Genomic DNA, 21,528 nt, shown 5'->3' on the forward strand with positions numbered 1-21,528 from the left:
GAGTTTCCTCCAGGTTTTACGCCTACAGGGGTTGATTTTGGTGCTAATTTGCATGAAAATGTTGATGTTCAGGGGGAGGAGAACAATTACAAGTCTGAAACAGAGCAAGTTCAAGATCAGGATGTCGATTTTGACCAATCTATCTCATAAGATGCTAATTATGAACCTGATGTGGGGCTGATTAAGGATTCTAAAAAAGCAAAGTGAAGGGTAACTCATCTTTCAATTCTATTACTTCTCCTCCAGAAGGTTTTTCCATGATTGAGCAATTAGAAGCTACCACTGCTGTTGGAACTGCTTTAGGATGGGACATGGCAGGTTATGAAAAAAATTTGGAAAGTATTATTGCTGAAACTTGCAAAATTTTTGGTCATCAATGAGTGTCCTCTCAATTAATATTCAGGGCTTTGGTGGAGTAGAGAAGAGAAGATGGTTAAAAAATTTGTGTAATGTTCATATGGTCAACTTTCTTGCTATTCAGGAGACCAAAGTTTTTCTTTTTGATTTATGGGTGATCAGACAATTGTGGGGTAATTCCCTTTTTGATTTTGCTTGCTTTTCTAGAGGCTTTTCTGGTGGCATTTTATGTGTTTGGAATAGTTTAGTTTTCCAAAAAATAAAAGTTTTTAGTGATGATAACTTTGTTGCTGTCGAAGGGGTTTGGCATCCTACAAATACTCCGATTATGTTTGTGTCTGTTTATGCTCCGCAGTCGATAAGAGATAAACGCAACTTATGGTTAAAATTACTATTGATGATTAAAAAATGGAATAAGATGGTGGTGCTTATGGGAGATTTCAATGAGGTTCATGAGGCGACAGATAGGTTTGGTTCTGTTTTCAGTCAGAAACATGTTGATTATTTTAATGATTTTATTAAGGATACGGAGTTAATTGATGTCAACATGGGAGGATATTCTTTTACTTGGACGAATAGGTCGGCATCAAAAATGAGCAAAATTGATAGATTCTTGGTCTCTGATTGTTTTACGGACAATTTTGTTGGGGTCTCGACAGTAGTGTTAGACAAGTTCATCCTGGATCATCGACCTATCTTGCTCAAGGAGAATGTTGTTGATTTTGGCCCTACTCCTTTCTGTTTCTTTAATTCTTGGCTTGATATGGCTGGTTTTCACGAGCTTGTTGTTAATACTTGGAATAGTGTTGAATTCCTTGATGTTAACGGTATGGTGGCTTTCAAAAAGAAACTTCAGCTTCTCAAGTCGGCAATTCGAAAATGGAATCTTGATAATAGGTCGATGTTGAAGACGGAAAAAGCTAATCTTAGCTCTGTTATTGTAGCTATGGATGTTCTGGTTGATAGTGGGGTTGCTTCGAAAGAAGATATGATTCTTAGACAACATTCGATAAAAAAAGTTAACTGATATTCTTAATTGTGAATCTAAAGACTTAGCTCAAAAAGCTAAGATTAATTGGGTTGTGGAAGGAGATGAAAATTCTAAGTTTTTTCATGGTATTCTTAAGAAAAAGCGTAGGCAAATGGCAATCAAAGGCATTATGAAAGATGGGAATTGGCTTGAAGACCCTACTTTAATAAAATCAGAACTTTTTGACCATTTTAGTCGTCGTTTCTCTCCTACATTTTCTTCTCGGATTTGGTGTGATGCTCCCCTCCCTAATCGGTTGTCTCCTGCTGATGCCGATTTTTTAGATTCCATGTTTTCCTGTGATGAGATCAAACAGGCTGTTTGGGATTGTGGCAGTGATCGTGCTCCGGGCCCCAATTTCTTTCGCTTTCTTTAAGGAGTTCTGGTCGATTATTGAGAAAGATGTTGTTCGTTTTGTTGAAGATTTCTTTATAACAAGCCATTTTCCAAAAGGATGTAACTCTTCTTTTATTGCTTTGATCCCTAAAATTACTTCCCCAAAGTTTGTTTCTATTTTAGACTTATTAGTCTAATAGGTTGTCAATATAAAATTATTGGCAAACTTTTAGCTAATCGGTTAAGCTTGGTTATTGGTAGTTGTGTTAGTCCTGAGTAATCTGCTTTTATTAAAGGCAGAAATATTTTGGATGGTCTTATGATTCTTAATGAAATTATGGAGTGATATCGGAAACGAAAATCAAAGTTACTTGTGTTTAAAGTGGATTTTGAAAAAGCCTTTGATTCGTTAAGATGGGATTTTTTAGATCTTATGATGGAAGAAATGAGTTTTGGTTCTAAATGGAGAAGATGGATTGAAGGTTGCCTTATGAATGCTCGTGCTTCCATTTTGGTTAACGGTTCTCCCACGGACGAATTTGAGATTTGTAGAGATCTTCGTCAAGGTGATCCTTTATCCCCTTTTCTATTTATTATTGCAATGGAAGGCTTGCATGCAGTAATTCGAAAGGCGATGTTTATTGGTCTCTTCAAAGGTGCTCCGATTAGTGGTAATAACTTATTTATTTCTCATCTTATGTACGCAGATGATGTGATGTTTTTGGGGGATGGTCTATTCGGAATGCTACTAATTTAATTAGTATCTTACGATGTTTTTTCCTGTATTCGGGGTTGAAAATAAATGTTCAAAAAAGTAAGTTGTTGGGTATTTCCATGTCTGAAGAAGATATTAATGACATGCTTCGATGTTAGGATATGGGGCCTTGAATTTTCCTTTCACTTACCTTGGGGTTCCGATTGGTTGCAATATGTCGCGTATTGCCAATTGGAAAGGGGTTTTTGATAAGTTAAAAAAAAACTTTCTGGTTGGAAGGCTCGTACCCTTTCTATTGGAGGCCGAATGGTGTTTCTTAAAGTTGTCCTTGGGAATCTCCCTACTTATTATATGTCCATTTACAGGATGTCGGTAGATAGAGAAAAAAGATTGGAATCTCTTCACAATAATTTTTTTGTGGGTGGTGACTTGGAAGATAGGAAGATGACTTGGATTGCTTGGAAAAAGTGTTTGGCTAGTAAAGAACTCGGGGGTTTGGGCATTGGTAGTATTTATGCTCTCAATATCTCTCTTTTATTCAAGTGGATTTGGAGATTTAAAATGAAGCCTAATGACTTATGGGCTATTGTCATAAAAAATATTCATGGGGTAGATGGGGTATTGATAAAGCTTGCATTAATAGTTCTTTGCTGTCTCCATGGAAGATGACGATCAATGCAGTCAGATCCCTTTAAAAAAAAGGCTTAGATCTTTTTTCCTTGTGTGTTCGAAACATTGGAAAAGGGAATTCTACTTTATTTTGGGAGGACGTTTGGTGTGGTGATATCCCTTTAAAAACTCGATTCCCTAGGGTTTTTGAGCTTGATTTGGAGAAGAATTGTACAATGGATGACAGATTAAAGTTGTGTGACTGGTTTTCAGTTTTTATATGCCATCCTAGTGGAGGTGAGGAGTTGGTTCAATTTACTACTTTAAAGTCTTTTTTTGGCCACATGGTTCTTGGTGAGAATCAAGATTCTTGGTTGTGGTCTCCTAATGCTTCGGTAGGTTACATAGTTGCTTCTGCTAGGACTATGATTGATTCCCAATTTTTAGAGACCTCCTCTCAATCTACTAGATGGAATCGCTTCCTGCCTTCCAAGGTCAATATTTTGTTTTGGAGACTACACTTGAATAAAGTTCCTACCATAATGAATTTAGATAGACGGGGAATTGACATTGGTTCTGTGCTTTGTCCTATTTGTGGCAATGATGTTGAGACCGTCAATCATCTTTTATTTACTTGTGGTATTGTGATCGATTTATGGAGTCTGGTTTCTAGATGGTGGGAGGTGGATATGCCTTTATTTTCTTCTATCTCAGAATGGCTTTCTTGGTTAGATTCGACTCGTTTATCTCTCCAGGTCAAGAGATGTCTAGATGCGGTGGTTAACACCATGTTTTGGGCGTTATGGTCTTATCGACATAGTTTTCTTTTTGTGAAAGACAAACCTCGTAAGGCGGTCATTTGGGATTCGATTCAATCTCAATCTTTTTTTTGATTAATTCTAGATATTCTAAGTTTAGAGTTAATTGGGTTGATTGGGTGAAAAACCCGTCTTTTGTAATCACTTAATGTTTTTTTTCTAGCTTTTGCTAGTTTTATATATTGCCGCCGTTCTAAAAAAAAGTAAGTGGACCTCTTTTAAAAGTGTCTAGACATGGCGAATTAAAACGCAACCTGGAATATATTTACGATGTTGATAATCCGGCAACAATGTCCTCAACCAAACGACCATTAACTTCAATGGCAGATCGTACTTCTGGAGAAGGCACGCCAAAACTGTTAATTCCAAAGAAAGAAAAATAATATATGATTTTCATGATTTTGTTTGAGTAGTTGGGTGATTTGAGTACTATTGATTTCATATTATGCTTATATACTATTTGGTTTTTGTGTTTGGTTTTTGTGTTTGGTTTTTGATGACTTTGTTTCATAATATTCGTTTTTGGGTTAGAATTTTGATCATTTGAATATATTTTGGGTTTTATGAAATGTTGAATTATTCATCTATTTGTCTTTAGGGTTTAAACTCATATGAATTTATAATTTTAATCATTTTTTTTACTCTATTCCGTTTGAATGTGAATTTGTCAAAATTGTTACAATGTTATTCATTACAACTTCAATATAAATATTAGAAAACTACCACTTTTTATGAAATTGTAAACTTTTATAAATCTTGTAACCGTTCTAAAACAACTATTTATAATTCCTTGTGAATTTATTGATAAATTATTAGTAAACATTTACCATTGAAATATTATAATTTTTTAGATATTAATGATATTCTACAATTTTACAGATTTATATAATAAAACATATTACAATGACGCTAGAGAGAGACGATAACTAAGATGTTTACATTTACAAAATATAAGATTGAATTTTATGTCTAAAAGAGAAACTTTATCTCATCGTCTAAAGCAATAAATACTTTTGATTGTGTTTCACTTATACTTTTTTCACCCTTAGATCAAAGTGCTTACGTCATCTTGACGAATGTTTGGTCAAACAGGTTGTCCATCAATGTTTCCGCTTAAGCCTTCACCAATTTCCTCTATCCCTACAATAAAATTCAAAATTCAAAATTCAAATCCTCCCCAAATTTAAAGTCGTAATTTATGCACTGCTCATCCTATATGTTTGCAAGTCAACATGATATATATTCTTCATTATTCTCTTTCTTTCTCAGTGTACGTTGATGGTACCAAAATTCATCAAGGGCAAAACGTTCACCTTGTATTTAAATCTTAGAGTAAATTACAGTTTTGGTCCCTGTGGTTTGTCCCAATTCACAGGTTTGGTCCAACCTTTGTAATTTTGATAGGACCCATCCTTGTGGTTTTAAAAAATTGCAATGGCCATCCTTGAAGCATACGGTGTTTATATCAATCCGTCAAACACCATCATGTGCCCCTCACATGAAGGGCATTTTTGTCAATTTGCTTGTCTTCTTCCCGACGTCTATATGAACGAAGGAATCAAAGTTATTTAAACACCATTTCTTTCTCAATAAAGCATCAGAATACCCTTTCGAAAATTGAATCTGTGAAAAATCAAATAATGGTAATATGTGCTTGTGGTCGTCCTGCGATTGTACGCACGTCGTGGACAGATGTTAATCCAAGCATGCATTTTTGGGGTTGTCCCTCGAATGGCTCACGATGTCCATTTATCGGCTATTTTGACCTACCGATGTGTCGTAGGTCTGTCGATATCATCCCAGGATTACTAAGGGCAAGAAACAACTTGGAAGCTAGTAGATGGATTTACAAATACCTCTTAGTCCCTTCTTGGGTTTTTTTGGAGTCATGTTCTTCATGGGTGATGGTAACGATGATGTAGAGTTAAAGTAGGTGAAACTTTTAGTTATTTTGATGGGATCCCTTATTTTGGTTGTTAGATGTGTTGTTTCTTTTGGTAGGATCCCTGTCTTGTTTTGTTGTCATTAAGCCATGCTTTTGACGGTAAAGTTTAAGCAGTAATGTTGTATAATGTATGGGCTTGTTGCATTTTAGACTTGATTTGTGACTGTAATGTTTAAGTGGTCTTTGGTATTAATACAAAGGTTTGTTTGGCGTAATAGTGCAAGTATAAATGTTCTTAATACCATTAAGATCATTAAGATAAAACTACATTAATCACACTATAACTTAAAACCATAAAAGTGCAAGCATTAATGTTCCTAATACCATTAAGGTCATTAAGATCATTAAGAGAAAACTACATTAATCACACCATAACTTAAAACCATAAAAATGCAAGCATTAATGTTCCTAATGTCATCGGTACATCACTTGATCATTAAACCACAAAAACATAGTAGTTAAAAACAATTCAGTACACAAAAAAACCCATTGTTTTCAGGGAAATATAAAGATAGACTGATGCATCCTTCTCCTTATTCTTGCTTCTTAAACTGTTGCACCTTTCTCCTTGCTCTTGCTCCTTTTTCCTCCTCCATTACTGCTTCACCTTCACCCCCTTGGCCTTTACAACTTCTAGAATTGTGTCCCTTATTATTATACTTACTGCATGTAACAATGATAAACTTTCTAGTGAGATTGGTTCATTGGGACAAAACCTGACTTGCTACCTCATCTGCGCTCCTAATTCTTTTCTTTTTTGGGCTTCCCACCTAAAATAGATAAACCTTAATCTATTATGTGACCAACCATAGTCATAAACAACTAATCTACTTTTTAGTTGATTTTACCTGTTTGTGATGAGTTGGTAGTGTGATTTTTGTTGGGCATGCTGATTTCTGCCACATATCTCTACCATTTATAGGATCCACTTTCACAACGTACATCTTTTTCCAAGTAGACAACCAATAACATTGATGAACCCAATGCTACACTCTCTCAACAACCTTTCCATTATGTATCATATCCCAAATTATTGCCACTGCATGTTTACAGGGTATGCCGGTCAACTCCCATTTCCTACAAGTACATGATCTTTCACTCATGTTAACAACATATTGATCATTCCATACCCCTGTCACTTGGTACTTTTCATTGCCTGCAAAAATTACCCTCAGCTGTTGTGCTTCTTCTTCAACTTTTTCTAACAATTGTGTCGTAGTAGGTGTTAAAGGACCCATACTTTTATCTATGACCTTTTGGACACTGTACATTGTCCTCATCAGATACTCCTTAATGTACTCTAAGGCTGAGATTATTGATTTATCTCTCCCATCAATCAATTTTCCATTGAATATTTTACACATATTGTTAAGCAACATTTGACAATGATACCTACAGCCAATACATGGTAATTATATGGAAACATTAAAGAACAAATACAGAATACATCAGACCTGTAAAATGACTCCTAGCCCAATGAAGTGGTGGACTTTTTTTAGCCACTCATATGCATCCTTATTGAATAAAGATAGATTCTTCATAACCTTTTCAAAGTGGATTACAGTTGTAGCAGTTGCACAGTTCCATAACATCTCCTTTAATTGATTTCCTCTCCACTTTAGTTTCATGTTTTCATGTATGTGTCTGAGACAAAACCTGTGCTCAGCACATGGGAAGATTTTTGCAGTAGCTGTTAATAACCCCTAAATAACAATATAGAGTATTATAATATATCCATAAAAACATATATTATAAGAAAAAATAGAGTAACGAAAGGGTACCTTCTGTCTATCTGAAATGAAGGTAAAGTTGGCTCTTGTGGGTAGGTCCAGGTCTTCACCAAACATTCTAAAAACCATGACCATGAATTCAAATTCTCTGCTTTAACAATTGTATATGTAACAGGGAACATACCATTGTTTGAGTCAACACCAACTGCAGTCAAGAGTTGGCTTGGGTAAGGGCCTTTCATGAATGACCCATCAAGGCCAAGTATTTCCCTTTGATATTCTTTAAAACCATGTTTCAATGCACCAAGACAAACATAAATTCTTTGGAATTTCCTAGTTTCCAAATTAATGTTTGGTTGACTTTCAACCGTTATCTTGACTATCGTCCCAGGATTTGTTGTTTGTAGCTCCAAGACATAGTCCCTAAGCATCGAGTATTTCTTCTCATATTCGCCATGTACTTGTTGTTGAGCTATGGCCTTCGCTCTAAAAATTTTGCTTTTTGAAACCCCAACACCATATTTCGTATGAAACTCCTCTTGTAAAGCATGTGTTGGAAAAGTATGGTTCATCTCTATTTGAGAAGCAATTTTTTTAGCTATGAAACTCTGGGTGCAACTCTTAACATCTCTTGTACGCAAGCAGTAATGTTTCTCTTCATAAACCTTCACAGTCCAAATATCTAAGTTTGATGGCCTAGAAACCAACAAAACCCAAGGACAAGATCCTTTTTCTTTATTTACAGAACTACCCTTACCTTTATTACATCCCAGCAACCCACTAGAGTCAATTCTGGAGTAACAACTCTGCACACTATCCTTACCCTTATCTTATCATTTTTTTTTCTATATGTAGGTCCCTCCGAGTCTATAAAGCATGTTCCTTCTGTTGGATTAGGTGTCTAAGCCCATAACTATTTTGTTATGTACTTGACCCGATTATGAGCATAGTCCTTTTGGGTTGCCTTCGCCTTAGCAACTGATAGGATGAATTATGGAGAAAGAGTATTAATTGTGATTTATTAATATATTATGTGAATAATATATTAAAAGAGAAATCATATGGTTTAATTAATATTGATCAATAATTAATTTAGAATTAGTTTTGTGGTCAAAAGAGATTAATTAAATCAAGGGGACTGATACTGTAATTATAAGATAGTTACAAAGTTGGGCTTAGGATCCATAAGGAAGCAATGGACGAATTCTATATGGGAGTCCATATAGAAATCGTCCAAGGGGGCCTTCTGGAAGGATCCTTTGGGCTGCTTAAAGACTAAGCAGTTAGATTAGGGTTTTGAATGAAACCCTAATTGCTCAACTATATAAGGAACCCTTGGGCATGACAAAATGGGCCACTAGAAACCCTAGAAGGATTCCATAGCTGATTTTGAGCCTCTCCTCTCTCTCTTTTTCTTCCTTGTTGCTAGTGGTGTTTGTGACTCCATTAGAGGTGCAACATTTGAGGCACTAAGCTTTCAGAATTCAAGATCAAGAAGGATTGTGATTGTTATTGCTACATAACAATCAAGGTAATTTTTCTAACCTTATTCATATGTCAATTTCGATATTTGTATGTTAGAATAGGGTTATTGCTTTGGTATTCAATGTTGTATGTTCAAATTAGAAAAACCTAGATCAAAGCAATTATGGTTGCATGAACACCATAGGATTTATGTTATGCTCATAACCCATCACCTTCACCAAGCCTGTGACTTCCTTCTTTGTTTGAAAAGTTTGACCCACCATAAATTCACTCCCATGCACCTTACCATCTGAACAATATTTTGGCCTAGTCAAGTCTTTCAACAACCTTGCTCTCTTATCCTCTTCATACCTAGCAAACTCAAATTTGTCTTCATTAATTACTTCCATATCTTCTTCCTCATGATCTACATCCATTGGCTTTTTCTTTTAATTCTTTTCTATCCATTCGACATTTGTATCAACCACACTATGAAACTCTGACATGTCAACCTCATAGTCAACCACTAGGTCTTCTTCATCCATAAGAAAGTCACTATCACTGCTAGACCAACCATCCTTATCAGAATTAGAACCATCATTCACGTCCATATCATCTTGGTTGTCCAAATGCTCTTCTACATTCGATCCAAAATCAATGTCATAATCCTCTTATATATTACCATTGTAAGGCTCATATTCTTTCCCAATATCAAACAATGGATCAAGGAAATCCATTTCAATGTTACCAATTCCTTCATCTTGTTCCACTGACTCAGGTTCATTTATAGGTTGTACATGTGGGACATTTTCAAATGGGTCAGAAGTATTGGCTTTTTGTTGCTCTTGGTTATTATAGACAACCAATACCAATGAGCTTGGATTTGGGATATTGAGGCCAAAATCGATCTTCTTACTTCATGACCCACTCTTTTTCATCTTTTTCCTTCCTGTATGTAATTCTGGTGAAGGGTTATCCTCAATCTCCTTAATAACCACTTTTGTAGGAGACATCAAATATGTATTCAGATTACTTGACCCATGTTCTGAATAAACTCGAATTTCCTTATTCTTTCTAACGTATGTTGACAACCTAATGACATCTTGGTCATTACCTAAAGGTAGAAGTCCACAGTCCAAGTCAATCCCATGAATGCAATAGTGGTAGTAAATACAATCATGTCTACCATATCCCAACTCCTCTAAGATCACACGAAGTTCGTGCACTGAGAACTCGTCGATGTCAATAAAGTCAACATAAATAACCTTACCAGGCACGTTCTTCTACCATGTATTTTGAGAACATCCCCCACGTGAAATAAGCATTATGAAAATATGGGGAAAACCTTCTGCATAATGGTAAAATAACCTCATATTAAAACCTAAACAAAGAAAATGAACGATCATGATTAGTAGTTTGAAGAAATATGAATCCTTACCGTACACTTTGTCGACATCAGTGGGAGAATTTCTAGGTCGTATACTCCATAATGTTGGACCCATTCTCAATCTTCAAACAAAGTAACCCTAACAAACAGATGAGGAAGAAGGAAGGATAATAGGGTTTCTTGGGATGCTTGAGCAGGTACGTTAGAGTAGGATAATGACAGATACTAATGTAATTAAGAGGGTGGCGGCAACGTAAAACGCATGAGCAAATTGACAAAAATGCCCCTCATGTGAGGGCACGTGATGGTGTTTGACGGCTTAAATAAACGATGTATGCCTCAAGGATAGCCACTGTAATTTTTTAAAACCACAAGGATGGGTCCTATAAAAATTCCAAAGGTTGGACCAAACCTGCGAATTGGAACAAACCACAGGGACCAAAACTATAATTTACTCTAAATCTTATTAATATAGTAAATACTTCCAGTTTTGAAAATAATAATTGGTCTTATACATGTTAAATTACAATTTCTCGATTTCCAACTATATAACTCAATAAATGTACGTATTTATTCTTAACCTTACCCTTTTTTATAATGTTATTGATTAGCTTAACTATAATTAAGTTTAAATTGCAGATAATTTTACTTGAAAGTGATGAGCATTAGTTAATGTCTGTATTGAAGCTTGAGGATGATGCAAAACTCTAAATCCCTTAGTGGTAATATCCTACATACTTAATAATTGATTATTTCGACAAAAAATATTTTCATTTGATAACAAATATGTTGAATTAAGCATATTTTTATGATTATAAATTTGTTTTCTCTACTCACTTGTACTTATCATCTTGAAGATGAAAAAAGATTAATTGTGGTTATATTGAAAAGTGTCAAAAAGATCTTATTGGTCATACCTTTCTGACATGATCTTCAAATGTTCTTTGCTTCATTCTTTGTTTTTTATTTATATCGTTTTTGTGTATTTGATTTATTTCTTCAAGACACTCACTTTTCCATTAATTTTGATAACAAATTTGTTAAATTAAGCATACTTTTATGGTTATAAATTTGACCATTTTCTATTGTTAAATCAAGTGTAAATGAATTTGAACAATTGTTAAATTAAATATTCTATAATGTAATTTATGCACTAATTAATCAAATAATAACACATGTCCAAGTGGTCGGGTACCTCCAGGACAATAAGCAGATATGTAAATCATAAACAATTTCATAATATTGTATTTTTTTTACTGGCTTTAAATGAACAGTTACTTTTTTTCATTTACTTTAGATTATTGATTACTCATATAGGGTTGTAATAAAATAAAATTTTGATAAATTTAAAAATTTGTTCAGCGAAACCTTAACATTTTGAAATTTGTTGGAAATTTGGTTATATGTCAATTTAGGATTCTTTTTGTGTTGTCATGTTTGTTGATTTGGCTATGCATGCTTCATTTGAAGTTCCACTTCTCTACAAGAATGTTAATGTTCACATCCAAGTGGAAACAACCACTACTGGTAAGCATTTTAAATGATTTTTCACTTACATTAATCAAAACTGTTACTTTAAATGGTGCGTTCTCATAGATGCCACATTGGTTGTCACTATAGAGACCTTCTAGTGGTCTATAGAATAATCCTAGCGGCTCTATGAAGAATTTTGTTGCCTTTTCAATGAAGGATCACTCTGTCAACGTTCGTTCTCTATAGTTCTTTCTCTTATTTTCGATATAGATGCGTGTCACAACAATAAGGCAGAAAGAGGTGTTAGTGACCATTAAAGATGAAAATGTAAGATATAATTTAGGAATATTATATAAAGTGTAAATCGTAGATTTGTGATATTTATTTCTATGAAAAATATGTGATTGCTAGGTTACATATCTGGGTTTTTTTTGTAATTTGATTTTGACAAGTTTGATCTAAATTTGATAATTGAAGCAGGTATGAAAGATATGTGCTAACGATATTGAATTTGTATTGCTCTCTAGAAACCAACTGTAGCCTCACAGACCGTTCCCTTATATCTTAGTAGGTCTTAGCATTTCCCCAAATTTAACTACAAGAAGTCATGGATGCACTTCTTGAATCAATCCTCCAAACTGAATTTCATTTGTTAGTTGGATGTAGTGACCAAAATGCAAGATTTATGAAAGTTCATTATTATTTATTAGTGTTAACCTTTGGCAAATTATGAAACTAATATTATATTTTTGTTCTTCACTTTTTTTTGTAATAATTTATTTGATCGGAATATGTATATGTGATTAGGTTTAGCCTGAAAAATCATATTTTAATTTTTATAAGGAAAAAATACTTTAGAAATTGACCAAATTAAAATGTATGAATTTTATGTTTATGGTTATGACAATGCACTTTAATTGTAATGTTTATTGAATTTCTTTGCAGAATTTAAAGTTGCTGGTACATATAACAACTTATTGTTGCTTTTCATTTTAAAGTGCCAATATGAAAAGAGTTATATGAACATGTTTTAATCAAGGAGTGGCATCATGTTGTGATAAAACAAAGATCATATGGATCATTTATGTTAAAATTACTGTATTAAAAAACCAAATTGCTCTAATATAAATTTTAAATATTTTTATTTAATAAGTTTGGTTCAAAAATTCTAAAAATGAATTTAACTAACATTTTTATTAGAATTCCACCTAAGACAATACCACATTTTAATGTGATATTTATTTAATTTATATTCCCCACATTTAACGCAAGTCATAATCTAGTTTATATACCACCAAAAAAAAAATCATCTATCATTTTGGCACACGAAAATATATAGGGATGGGATTATCAGGATCTGGTGTAGCATCCCACACCGTAAAAGCACTTGTAGAGTTCATCCATCGATCGGTCATCTCAGGGTAGTGTCTGTCCAATACATCTTTTAAACTCTCTGTTGTATTCACCCATTCCAACCCCTTTTTTGTGTAAACATCTTCATTAAAGTCACTCGTGAAAAATCTATCTGCCTCCAGTCTCCTGCAAAACCATGCAATTCATTAGAATATCCGTTCAGTTTGCTTATTTTGATCATCAGTGTTAGTTTTTTCTTATGGTGTTAAGTCCTACCTTGATGCCATGATGATAAATATTACAAAAGCTGTCTCGCTAATGGCGAACCCTTTAATCTTTTTCTCAGCTGCCATTCCTACCAACATATCGAGCTGCTCCACGTCATCATTGTACACTTCACGCAATGTATTGATAGCTTCTTTATCATCCGTCAGATCTTCCCATTTGGAAATGGGGATCAAAAAGAGTGATCTACGAAACTCGTTATATCTTGCTACATTCCTCTCCCTGTCCCTGTAAACTACATCACCATGCATGAATGTGTTCTGATCAATAAGTAGATACACAGAATAATACAGATCATTGTTGCAAACAAGAACATTAAGTAATCATTTATGTTGGTGATTTGTTATCATCAATATTATTTAAGTGTAATGGGATTATTTTGTTGACCAAAAGAGATCTTGATAAATAATTAACAAGTAAGGAAGGTGTGGAGTACACACTTGTTTAAGTTTGATCAAGTTTCAAAGTACACTGTCATTTAGGGGCAGCGCCCCTGGGAGCGGGGTCCAAGGGGCGGCAGCCCCTGGCTGGGGTCTAGCTTCCAGGTCAGCGCGGAATTATATATATATATATATATATATATATATATATATATATATATATATAGGGTATGTTACTATATTAAAAATGCATCAGAAAATCGGATTTTCAGATAATTGACCATTGTTTGACCCTTATCCAAACTTCCGTTTTTATGATAGTTTTTATAGTTTTATGACAGTTTGAAACTGTCATATGACAGTTTTCAGACAAAGATCATAAAGTCGGTTTTTGGTCTCATTTCTGGGACATACGAAACTATCTTCAAAACATTCTAAGTTCTTGTCTCTCTGAGTCTTATCCGATTAAAGAATATTGGGAGTACAACCCAAATGTTTTAATCTGAAAGTGTTTAACACAATTCTCAGAATTTCAAGTCTTTCTATACGCCATTTTCTAACACATTCTTCATTCCTTGTTAAAATTTCACGCCCTTTGACTAAAATCTAATAATTATTTTGAATTTTAGTGAGGAAAGAAGATATTTACTCTCAAGGGATGGTAAGTCGACATGATCTGGGCGATCTGTGCCATCAACGTTTTGTGGCACCAAGTCCCTCAGCCACGTCGGATAATTCCATAGCTCAAGAGCCCCACATGCTTGATGTCCCATTGATACCATCTGTGTTGTAAATCCAATTTCTGATAATTCCTTCTCCCCTCTCCTTCCAAGCAAATTTATCATGTCAACCCTGTGAATTAATGTTGATCAAAATTTCCATCAATATTATTTGCTGAATAAATTATCGGGACTGGCTACCAATTGACAAACAAGTAAGTTATTTGAAGCTGTAACTACTGAAGATAAATTAATTTGGCTCCATAAGGTCTTACTTTTTGGTTAATTTTGGAGATTTGTTGGGGCCTGGTGTTGAATTAACATCCCTAATGAAAAGTTGATCAGGTAACAGAGAATGCATTCTGTAAACACTCACGAACTCTTCAGTTAGTGAGTAGGGTACCCCATGGTTATTTGGTTTCTTTAATCCTACAAGACCTCCCAATATGGCTCCTCCAACGTGTCCAAATGTATCCTTGAATCTTTTCCCCAGTAGCCCATACCTGTATAAATCAATTTAAAAAATAATCAAATACATTAGTTAACTAATTAATTCCAACTAATTCGATCAATTACCAGTTTGCTCTCATTGCTACATGAAGCATGTCAGTCTTAAGAAGCTCGACAGTCCAGTCAATGGTGTGGATCTTGGCAATGACAGCAGAAGTCACTAGCCTTGCATGACGATATAAATCTTCATCCTCCAAATCTTGATATTCTTTCTGATATATTATATACATAATTAATTTGCAAATGAGAATTACTATAGTGAATTTAAAGGTAATTACGTGAATGGGTTTGTGTGTAAATGTATGTACGTACCTTCAACGCATCACAAATGGCATTGTGCTCGAGGATGAAGAGAGCTTGCAAGGTTGATAAACCAATCCAACCATTACGGACATCGCCAGATAATGGAACTCCGTCACTGTCATGTTGAAGGAGGCCATCTTTTCCAATCTTGAGCTTTCCTTCTTTGAATGTTCTCAACTGATTCAATGTACTTGAGTTGCTTCCGTATATTGCACTCCCGTCCCTAAAAGAATTGGTTTCTTAACTTCATATTATTGATTCAGCAACTGTTTTTAGTTGCAAATAGTTCTAAAAATAGATTGATTGTTCATACCACCAAGAAGTTCTGATGTTAAGTTGACCTTTGTTGATGTCATAAAATCCCGTGTCAACTTCTTTGGTCTTATAAAACTTGAAGGATTTGAGAGGACATTGGTTTGCTACTTCTGGAGGTGCCTTTAGCTCAATCTGATCCATGCAATTCCATGATCATGTGTTAGTTTTTCTTGCATCATGTCTTGTTTGAAATGATAATATGATATATACGGATAACGGGATAAATATATATAAACTAAACCTGTTGTGTTGTCTCAAGATGATCAATCCAATCGTGAATCATGAACTGAATCCACGAAGCAGCAATCATGTTAAATTGTTTACCAGTGTCTATGATTTGTCTACGTGCCAGAAGTTTTGTTGCCACCACCATTGGATCCGGTTTTAGTAGCTGCACACAAAACTTGGAGTATTAATATATTTTCCTTGCAGTAATATTGTTTATAGTTCTTGAATATCATTCTTAATTAGCTTAATATCTGTTATAACAAATTAAGAATGATAAAAAGTTAACTGATATATATATATATATATATATATATATATATATATATATATATATATATATATATAGAACAATGAACAGTTGATCGATTGTATTTGTTCAATGTATATGCATAAGAACATTAGACTCTTTGTGATTGTTAGTAAAGATTCACAAAAAGTTAAAAATCACATATAAACTTGTTCCGTTGTTCGAATTCTGAAAACCATAATGCGTTTGATTTTTCTAGATCTAGCTAGATAATTATACTATATAAAAATGTTGATCAACAAAGAAATAAACCAGTTATATCTTAATTTCCAAGATAAGGATATGATTAACCAACAATTATCATTTAAAAAATTTACTTCATGAAGATTTTGATATTATATTTTTGTTACTTTGGCTATGGGAAAAGAAAATTCGGTTATATAAATACAGTTTTCATTTTTATAATATGCTTGGAGAAAATTAAATGAGTAATTAATAACCACGCCAACCATGGGCATGTTCTATAAACTAGCTAATAGCTAGAAATTGAATTGTAACTCTTATTTGAATATAGGTGTTCGTTAAAAATAGTTAGAAATTATTTAAAACATATAAAGTTAAATGACTTATTTAAAAACGTCGTTGATTTATAAAAGTAATTAAGTCAACTTATGTACCAAAGGGTCTCTATCCTAACAGTATCTGATGTTGTCATTCCTTCTTGAGATCGAGGGTTCAAGTAATGTTAAGAACATAGGTGGATTTGGATTTAGAAGTAGTTTATTAGAAGTGTAGAATATATTTGTCATTCTAAAAAAAAATTAAATCAACTTATGCAGACTGAATTTTTTATCGGGATCTTAATTTAATATCTGAATTTAGATAATTTCAATAAGTAAAATTACTATAATTTTATTTCCTTTGGTTTGAAACCAAAGGTTTTAAAACAAAATACTACATCTTCTTCTACTCTAATAAATGAATGTTTTTTTATCACTTGTCACACTCTCATTCAATTTGTCAATTATTTTGAATTAATTTTTTTTTTCAAATGTTATTTTATTAGTTTTTTCTGTTTTATTAAATTCCACATAATATTTTAATGTAATAATTACAATAAATGTAATGATAAATAAATATCAATTTCATTAATGAATTTAATTACCTTTTACTTTCAAAAAAATCTCAAAATTAAAGCTCATTAGTTTCTTTTGTTTATTTATTTAAATTATTTGTTTAAATTTAAAAGATAAAAAACATTCAAATTATAATAATTCATTATTTTTTTTATTTTTTTATAAATTCAAAATTTTCAAATATTTTGACATTTATATATATATATATATATATATATATATATATATATTAAATTAACTCATATAATATATGTATCTCAGAACTAGTAAATACTAATAAAAACTATGTACAACTTGTTTACAATATATTTAATGGAGCAGAACACATAATCAAATCTTTGAAAGACATTTCTTAATCTGTTTTTGACAATTATAACCCTAGATTTTAACGCGACTACCAAAACTTTATTTATAATATCTTAATTAAATGTCCACAACAATTTTAAATTCAGAAAATATATAGCATGCCTAATTTGAAAAACGAATAATAATGTTGTTTTTTTTTTTCTGGAGAGATTAGTATTATATACAGTAGCAGCAGTAGTTGGTACTCGCGCGTGTTACGATACATTTATGATTAATATATTACGTACATAATACATTATGAAATCTAATCCAAATGATGGAATCTAAGTTTGATCAAGAAAACATAACGCTTCTCTAAGTTAATTAATTATAATAGACCTAATTGTTCTTATTTTATTTTTATCTTTGCCCCAAAAAGGTTGATTTGGACGTAAAGGGAAGTGTATGCATGGTTCGGAAACGAACAAAATTTTGACTTAATATTTAGTCAAACATATAACACATCCATAAAAACTACTGTTTTTTAGAAGACCAGAAAAATCAAAACTGAAGTGGTAAAACTTGTATCCTTTATATGTAAAAAAATGAGATTTGAACCAATCTTGTTTTTCAATACAAAATGTTAAAAATCTTTTGGACTATTGTAACCAAATCTTGCATACTGAAACACGCTATATTGAAGGGATCATTAATTATAAACAAATATAGAAAAACATAATTAATCGGGTATTAATAAGGATTACTTATTATTCATATCATTTCAATATGAAAGGTTCCGATCCAACCACCCACCTGCTCTCTGGCACTTGTATAATCACATCCATGTTATTTATAACTGAAATCTTGAACCAAATTAAACCCAACTAAATTAAAATTAATTAGTTGAGTTTGCTAGAGAACTAGATATATAGCATAAATTTAATTCCTTTATTATTGATGACGGGTAAATAAGTTAAATGATTGACAAAAAAATTCAACTTCAAAGCATATATATATATATATATATATATATATATATATATATATATATATATATATATATATATATATATATATATATATATATATGTAACTTGATCTATCTTCATATTTAAGAAGAAAAGAAAAGTACTAAACCCTATTTTCGTTTAACCTTATGTTTCAAATGACCAATAAAATCATATCTACAAGTTTAAAACTTTTTGTTTCTTTCATAAGATTATCAAAAGAATCATATTTAAAGGATGAACTTTTTTTTTTGAACCTGCAAATACAAATATATAAATCTACTCCTAATCTAACACCTAATACCACTTATATCCACGACGGGACTTGAACCATCGACCTCAAAGAGGAAGGACACCACCTGGTACCGCTGGACTAGAAGCCCTTTGGTCCTAGTTAGTGAACCTATCTCGGCAATAAATCTTGACAATTAACTGCAGGAAACTGAATGTGCTATTTGAATTCAGAACTCTATTAATAACATACGGATGCGCTATAAGTCTATAATGCACCATGAAAAAAAAAAAAAAAAAAAAAAGTCCATGCATTTATGTATATACCTTATCTTTCTGATCAACTGGGGGCATGTTCCGGCCAAAGAAAGTCCCCTCACTGCCGGCGTCTTCATTGAAAGGATCATTAAACTTCCCGTCAGCTGTCCTGAACGGAATGTCGCCAGCATTGAACCTTACCCCCACCGGAGTTTTCCCAACGTTCAGCAAATTGTACTCGTCATGAAGATACCTCCGTATGGCAAGGTATATCAGCCCCAGGAAAACAGGCAAACGATGCCACTGAATCCCTATCTTATCAATACTATGCATAATCTGCAAAACAATGAAACCCTAGAATTAATTAGTGCACCATTTTTTTGACTTAGTTAAGAGTGAAAGCTACATGCATGCATGGATCAAAATATAAGCACCAGGAAAAGAAGCCTATCGATGAGTGTCATCCTTTGATAGATATCATGGAAGTCGCCATGAATAAAGTGTTTGATGGGTGAAAGAAGGAGAGATTGCGCAGAAGATAAGATCATTAGATTCATGGTGGGTTTCATCTTGAGGGACAGCTCGATTGAATGTTTTGTGTGAGATTTACAACACCAAGATTGCCTATTTATACACTAATTGTCAGGATGGATATGGTTGGAACGTGAGTCACGTCTGTACCGGGTCTGCTCATAAGCATTGAATAGAAATTACAAATGAAGAAAAATAAACGTACAGTGAATTGTCAGAGGAAATTAAGAGGTGTCCAAAACAACAACAAGCTATTTAAGGACTTTTCAAGTGGAGACTACTAAATGGTTAACTTACCACTATATCAGTTATGTTGATTTAATTGAAAATGTGTTTAATTGGTGCCAATTATTCAAAAGGAACGAGTCAGATTGGATAAGGTACCGAATCAAAAAAGAAATTAGAAATATATAAGGAAATGAGATCTATGAGTCGCTTAATTAAACACGTCTTTTGATCGATAGGTTTGAAATTCAGTTGATTAACCGAACCCATTCTCCACGGTTTCTTTTTTATCTTTGGAGTTATATTGCATATTATTGTAATTTTTACAAGAATAATAAACAAATAAATATATACATACATCTATCTATATAGACTGACGTTAATTACGCATAACATTCACATATGTTGTAATGAAATAATATTTTTGTTTAAAGATCAAATGAACTTTGAAATCTTAAAAATCAATATTGATAAACCACGTGAATTTTGTTGACCATGAAGGTAACCGGAGTAACCTTTATTTTAGTGAATATCATACATCGTACATCTATAGAACAATCATAGAAACGTGAAAAACTATCTCAAATCCGTTCTATGTTGTTGGGTGAAATCAAAGCCGAAGGAATCAAGAAAAACTCCTCGTCGGAGTGAACCAGGACCGTTTTGAGTTTTGACATCCAACCATCGAAATAGAGAGTTTTTCAGTTGAGTTTATAAAGGTAAAGAGAATTGTTTTAGAATTTGTTGATTTCATTTACACATTTATGTGCCTTATATTGGCAAAGTATATAGTTGGAAGGAACGCATTTATAGGAGTAATTTAACGAACTATTATTGGTATTTTGACAGCACATTGGAATGTATATATATGGTTTCATCCTACAGGAGTAATTGGATATGGTTTCATCCTACAGGAGTAATTGGATATGGTTTCATCCTAAATGGGTTGTGTTGTGGGCTCAATATCTCTAATACGCCCCCACAAGATGGAGGATCCATCGGAAACTCCAATCTTGGATCTATTTCGCAGAAACGGCACCCGAGAAAGTGATGTTGTTAACATGTCGGCAAGTAGATCTTGCGAGCTGATGTGAAGTACTCTGAGAAGACCATAAGAGATTTGCTACCTCCCGCACAAAGTGATAGTCAAGTGCTATGTGCTTCATGAGGATTCGCACATAAGTATGTAGCATCTTTGTTGTCGGCGTTTGTTAGACAATGATGTCGAGTTCTTTCAATAACTTCTTTAGCCAAATGAGTTCAGTTGAGGCATTTTCCAATGCCTTGTGCTTAGCTTCAGTGGAGGAACGAGAAACCGACTTTTGCCTTATAGACCTCCATGAAATTATGTTTGTGCCAAGGTACATGAGGTATGTTGTAGTAGACTGGTCTAGGCTATGGACACCACCCTAATTAGAATCTGAGAAGGTCGAGAGTGTTCGAGAGGAATTAGGGTTTAGAAAAAAATTCATGATGAATGGTGTGACATCTCCAATTTTACGACCAGTTAAAAACTTTTTCATTAATGTTTATTTAAGACGGAGTATTCATTTATTGTGCGGAATTTGTACCAAAACATTATCTTGTTGTGAAATAATATCATTACCAAAGCATTTCCAAATAAACGTTTTCAAACTGCACAAATGATCCT

At 33.3% G+C, this 21,528-nt stretch overlaps 3 protein-coding genes across 3 annotated transcripts; 1 reads left to right on the forward strand and 2 right to left on the reverse strand.

The window, feature by feature from the left end:
• Positions 1-376: 376 nt before the first annotated feature.
• Positions 377-2,480, forward strand: LOC145158308 (uncharacterized). The gene is made up of 4 exons (XM_079077224.1): positions 377-1,322; positions 1,408-1,618; positions 1,704-1,843; positions 2,152-2,480. Exons 1-4 carry the CDS (start codon positions 377-379, stop codon positions 2,478-2,480), a joined length of 1,626 nt encoding a protein of 541 aa, XP_078933350.1.
• A 1,650-nt stretch (positions 2,481-4,130) lies between these two features.
• LOC145158309 (uncharacterized) lies at positions 4,131-9,441 on the reverse strand. The gene is made up of 10 exons (XM_079077225.1): positions 9,312-9,441; positions 7,651-8,297; positions 7,314-7,513; positions 6,815-7,202; positions 6,659-6,754; positions 6,527-6,580; positions 6,371-6,457; positions 6,103-6,165; positions 5,364-5,488; positions 4,131-4,221 (listed from the first exon to the last, which is right to left on the reverse strand). The coding sequence occupies exons 1-10, from the start codon at positions 9,439-9,441 to the stop codon at positions 4,131-4,133; spliced, it is 1,881 nt and encodes a 626-aa protein (XP_078933351.1).
• Positions 9,442-13,073: 3,632 nt separating this feature from the next.
• LOC145160535 (alpha-dioxygenase PIOX-like) lies at positions 13,074-19,851 on the reverse strand. Its single transcript, XM_079079776.1, has 10 exons — positions 19,556-19,851; positions 19,191-19,457; positions 15,971-16,120; positions 15,728-15,861; positions 15,424-15,637; positions 15,178-15,323; positions 14,877-15,104; positions 14,532-14,734; positions 13,494-13,737; positions 13,074-13,403 (listed from the first exon to the last, which is right to left on the reverse strand). The coding sequence occupies exons 1-10, from the start codon at positions 19,688-19,690 to the stop codon at positions 13,178-13,180; spliced, it is 1,947 nt and encodes a 648-aa protein (XP_078935902.1). The 5' UTR covers positions 19,691-19,851; the 3' UTR covers positions 13,074-13,177.
• Between the last annotated feature and the right edge of the window lie 1,677 nt (positions 19,852-21,528).

The sequence above is a fragment of the Lactuca virosa genome, chromosome 2 (assembly GCF_052849685.1).
Source record: "Lactuca virosa cultivar CGN04683 chromosome 2, Lactuca_virosa_CGN04683_v6, whole genome shotgun sequence".
NCBI classification, from domain to species: Eukaryota; Viridiplantae; Streptophyta; class Magnoliopsida; order Asterales; family Asteraceae; genus Lactuca; species Lactuca virosa.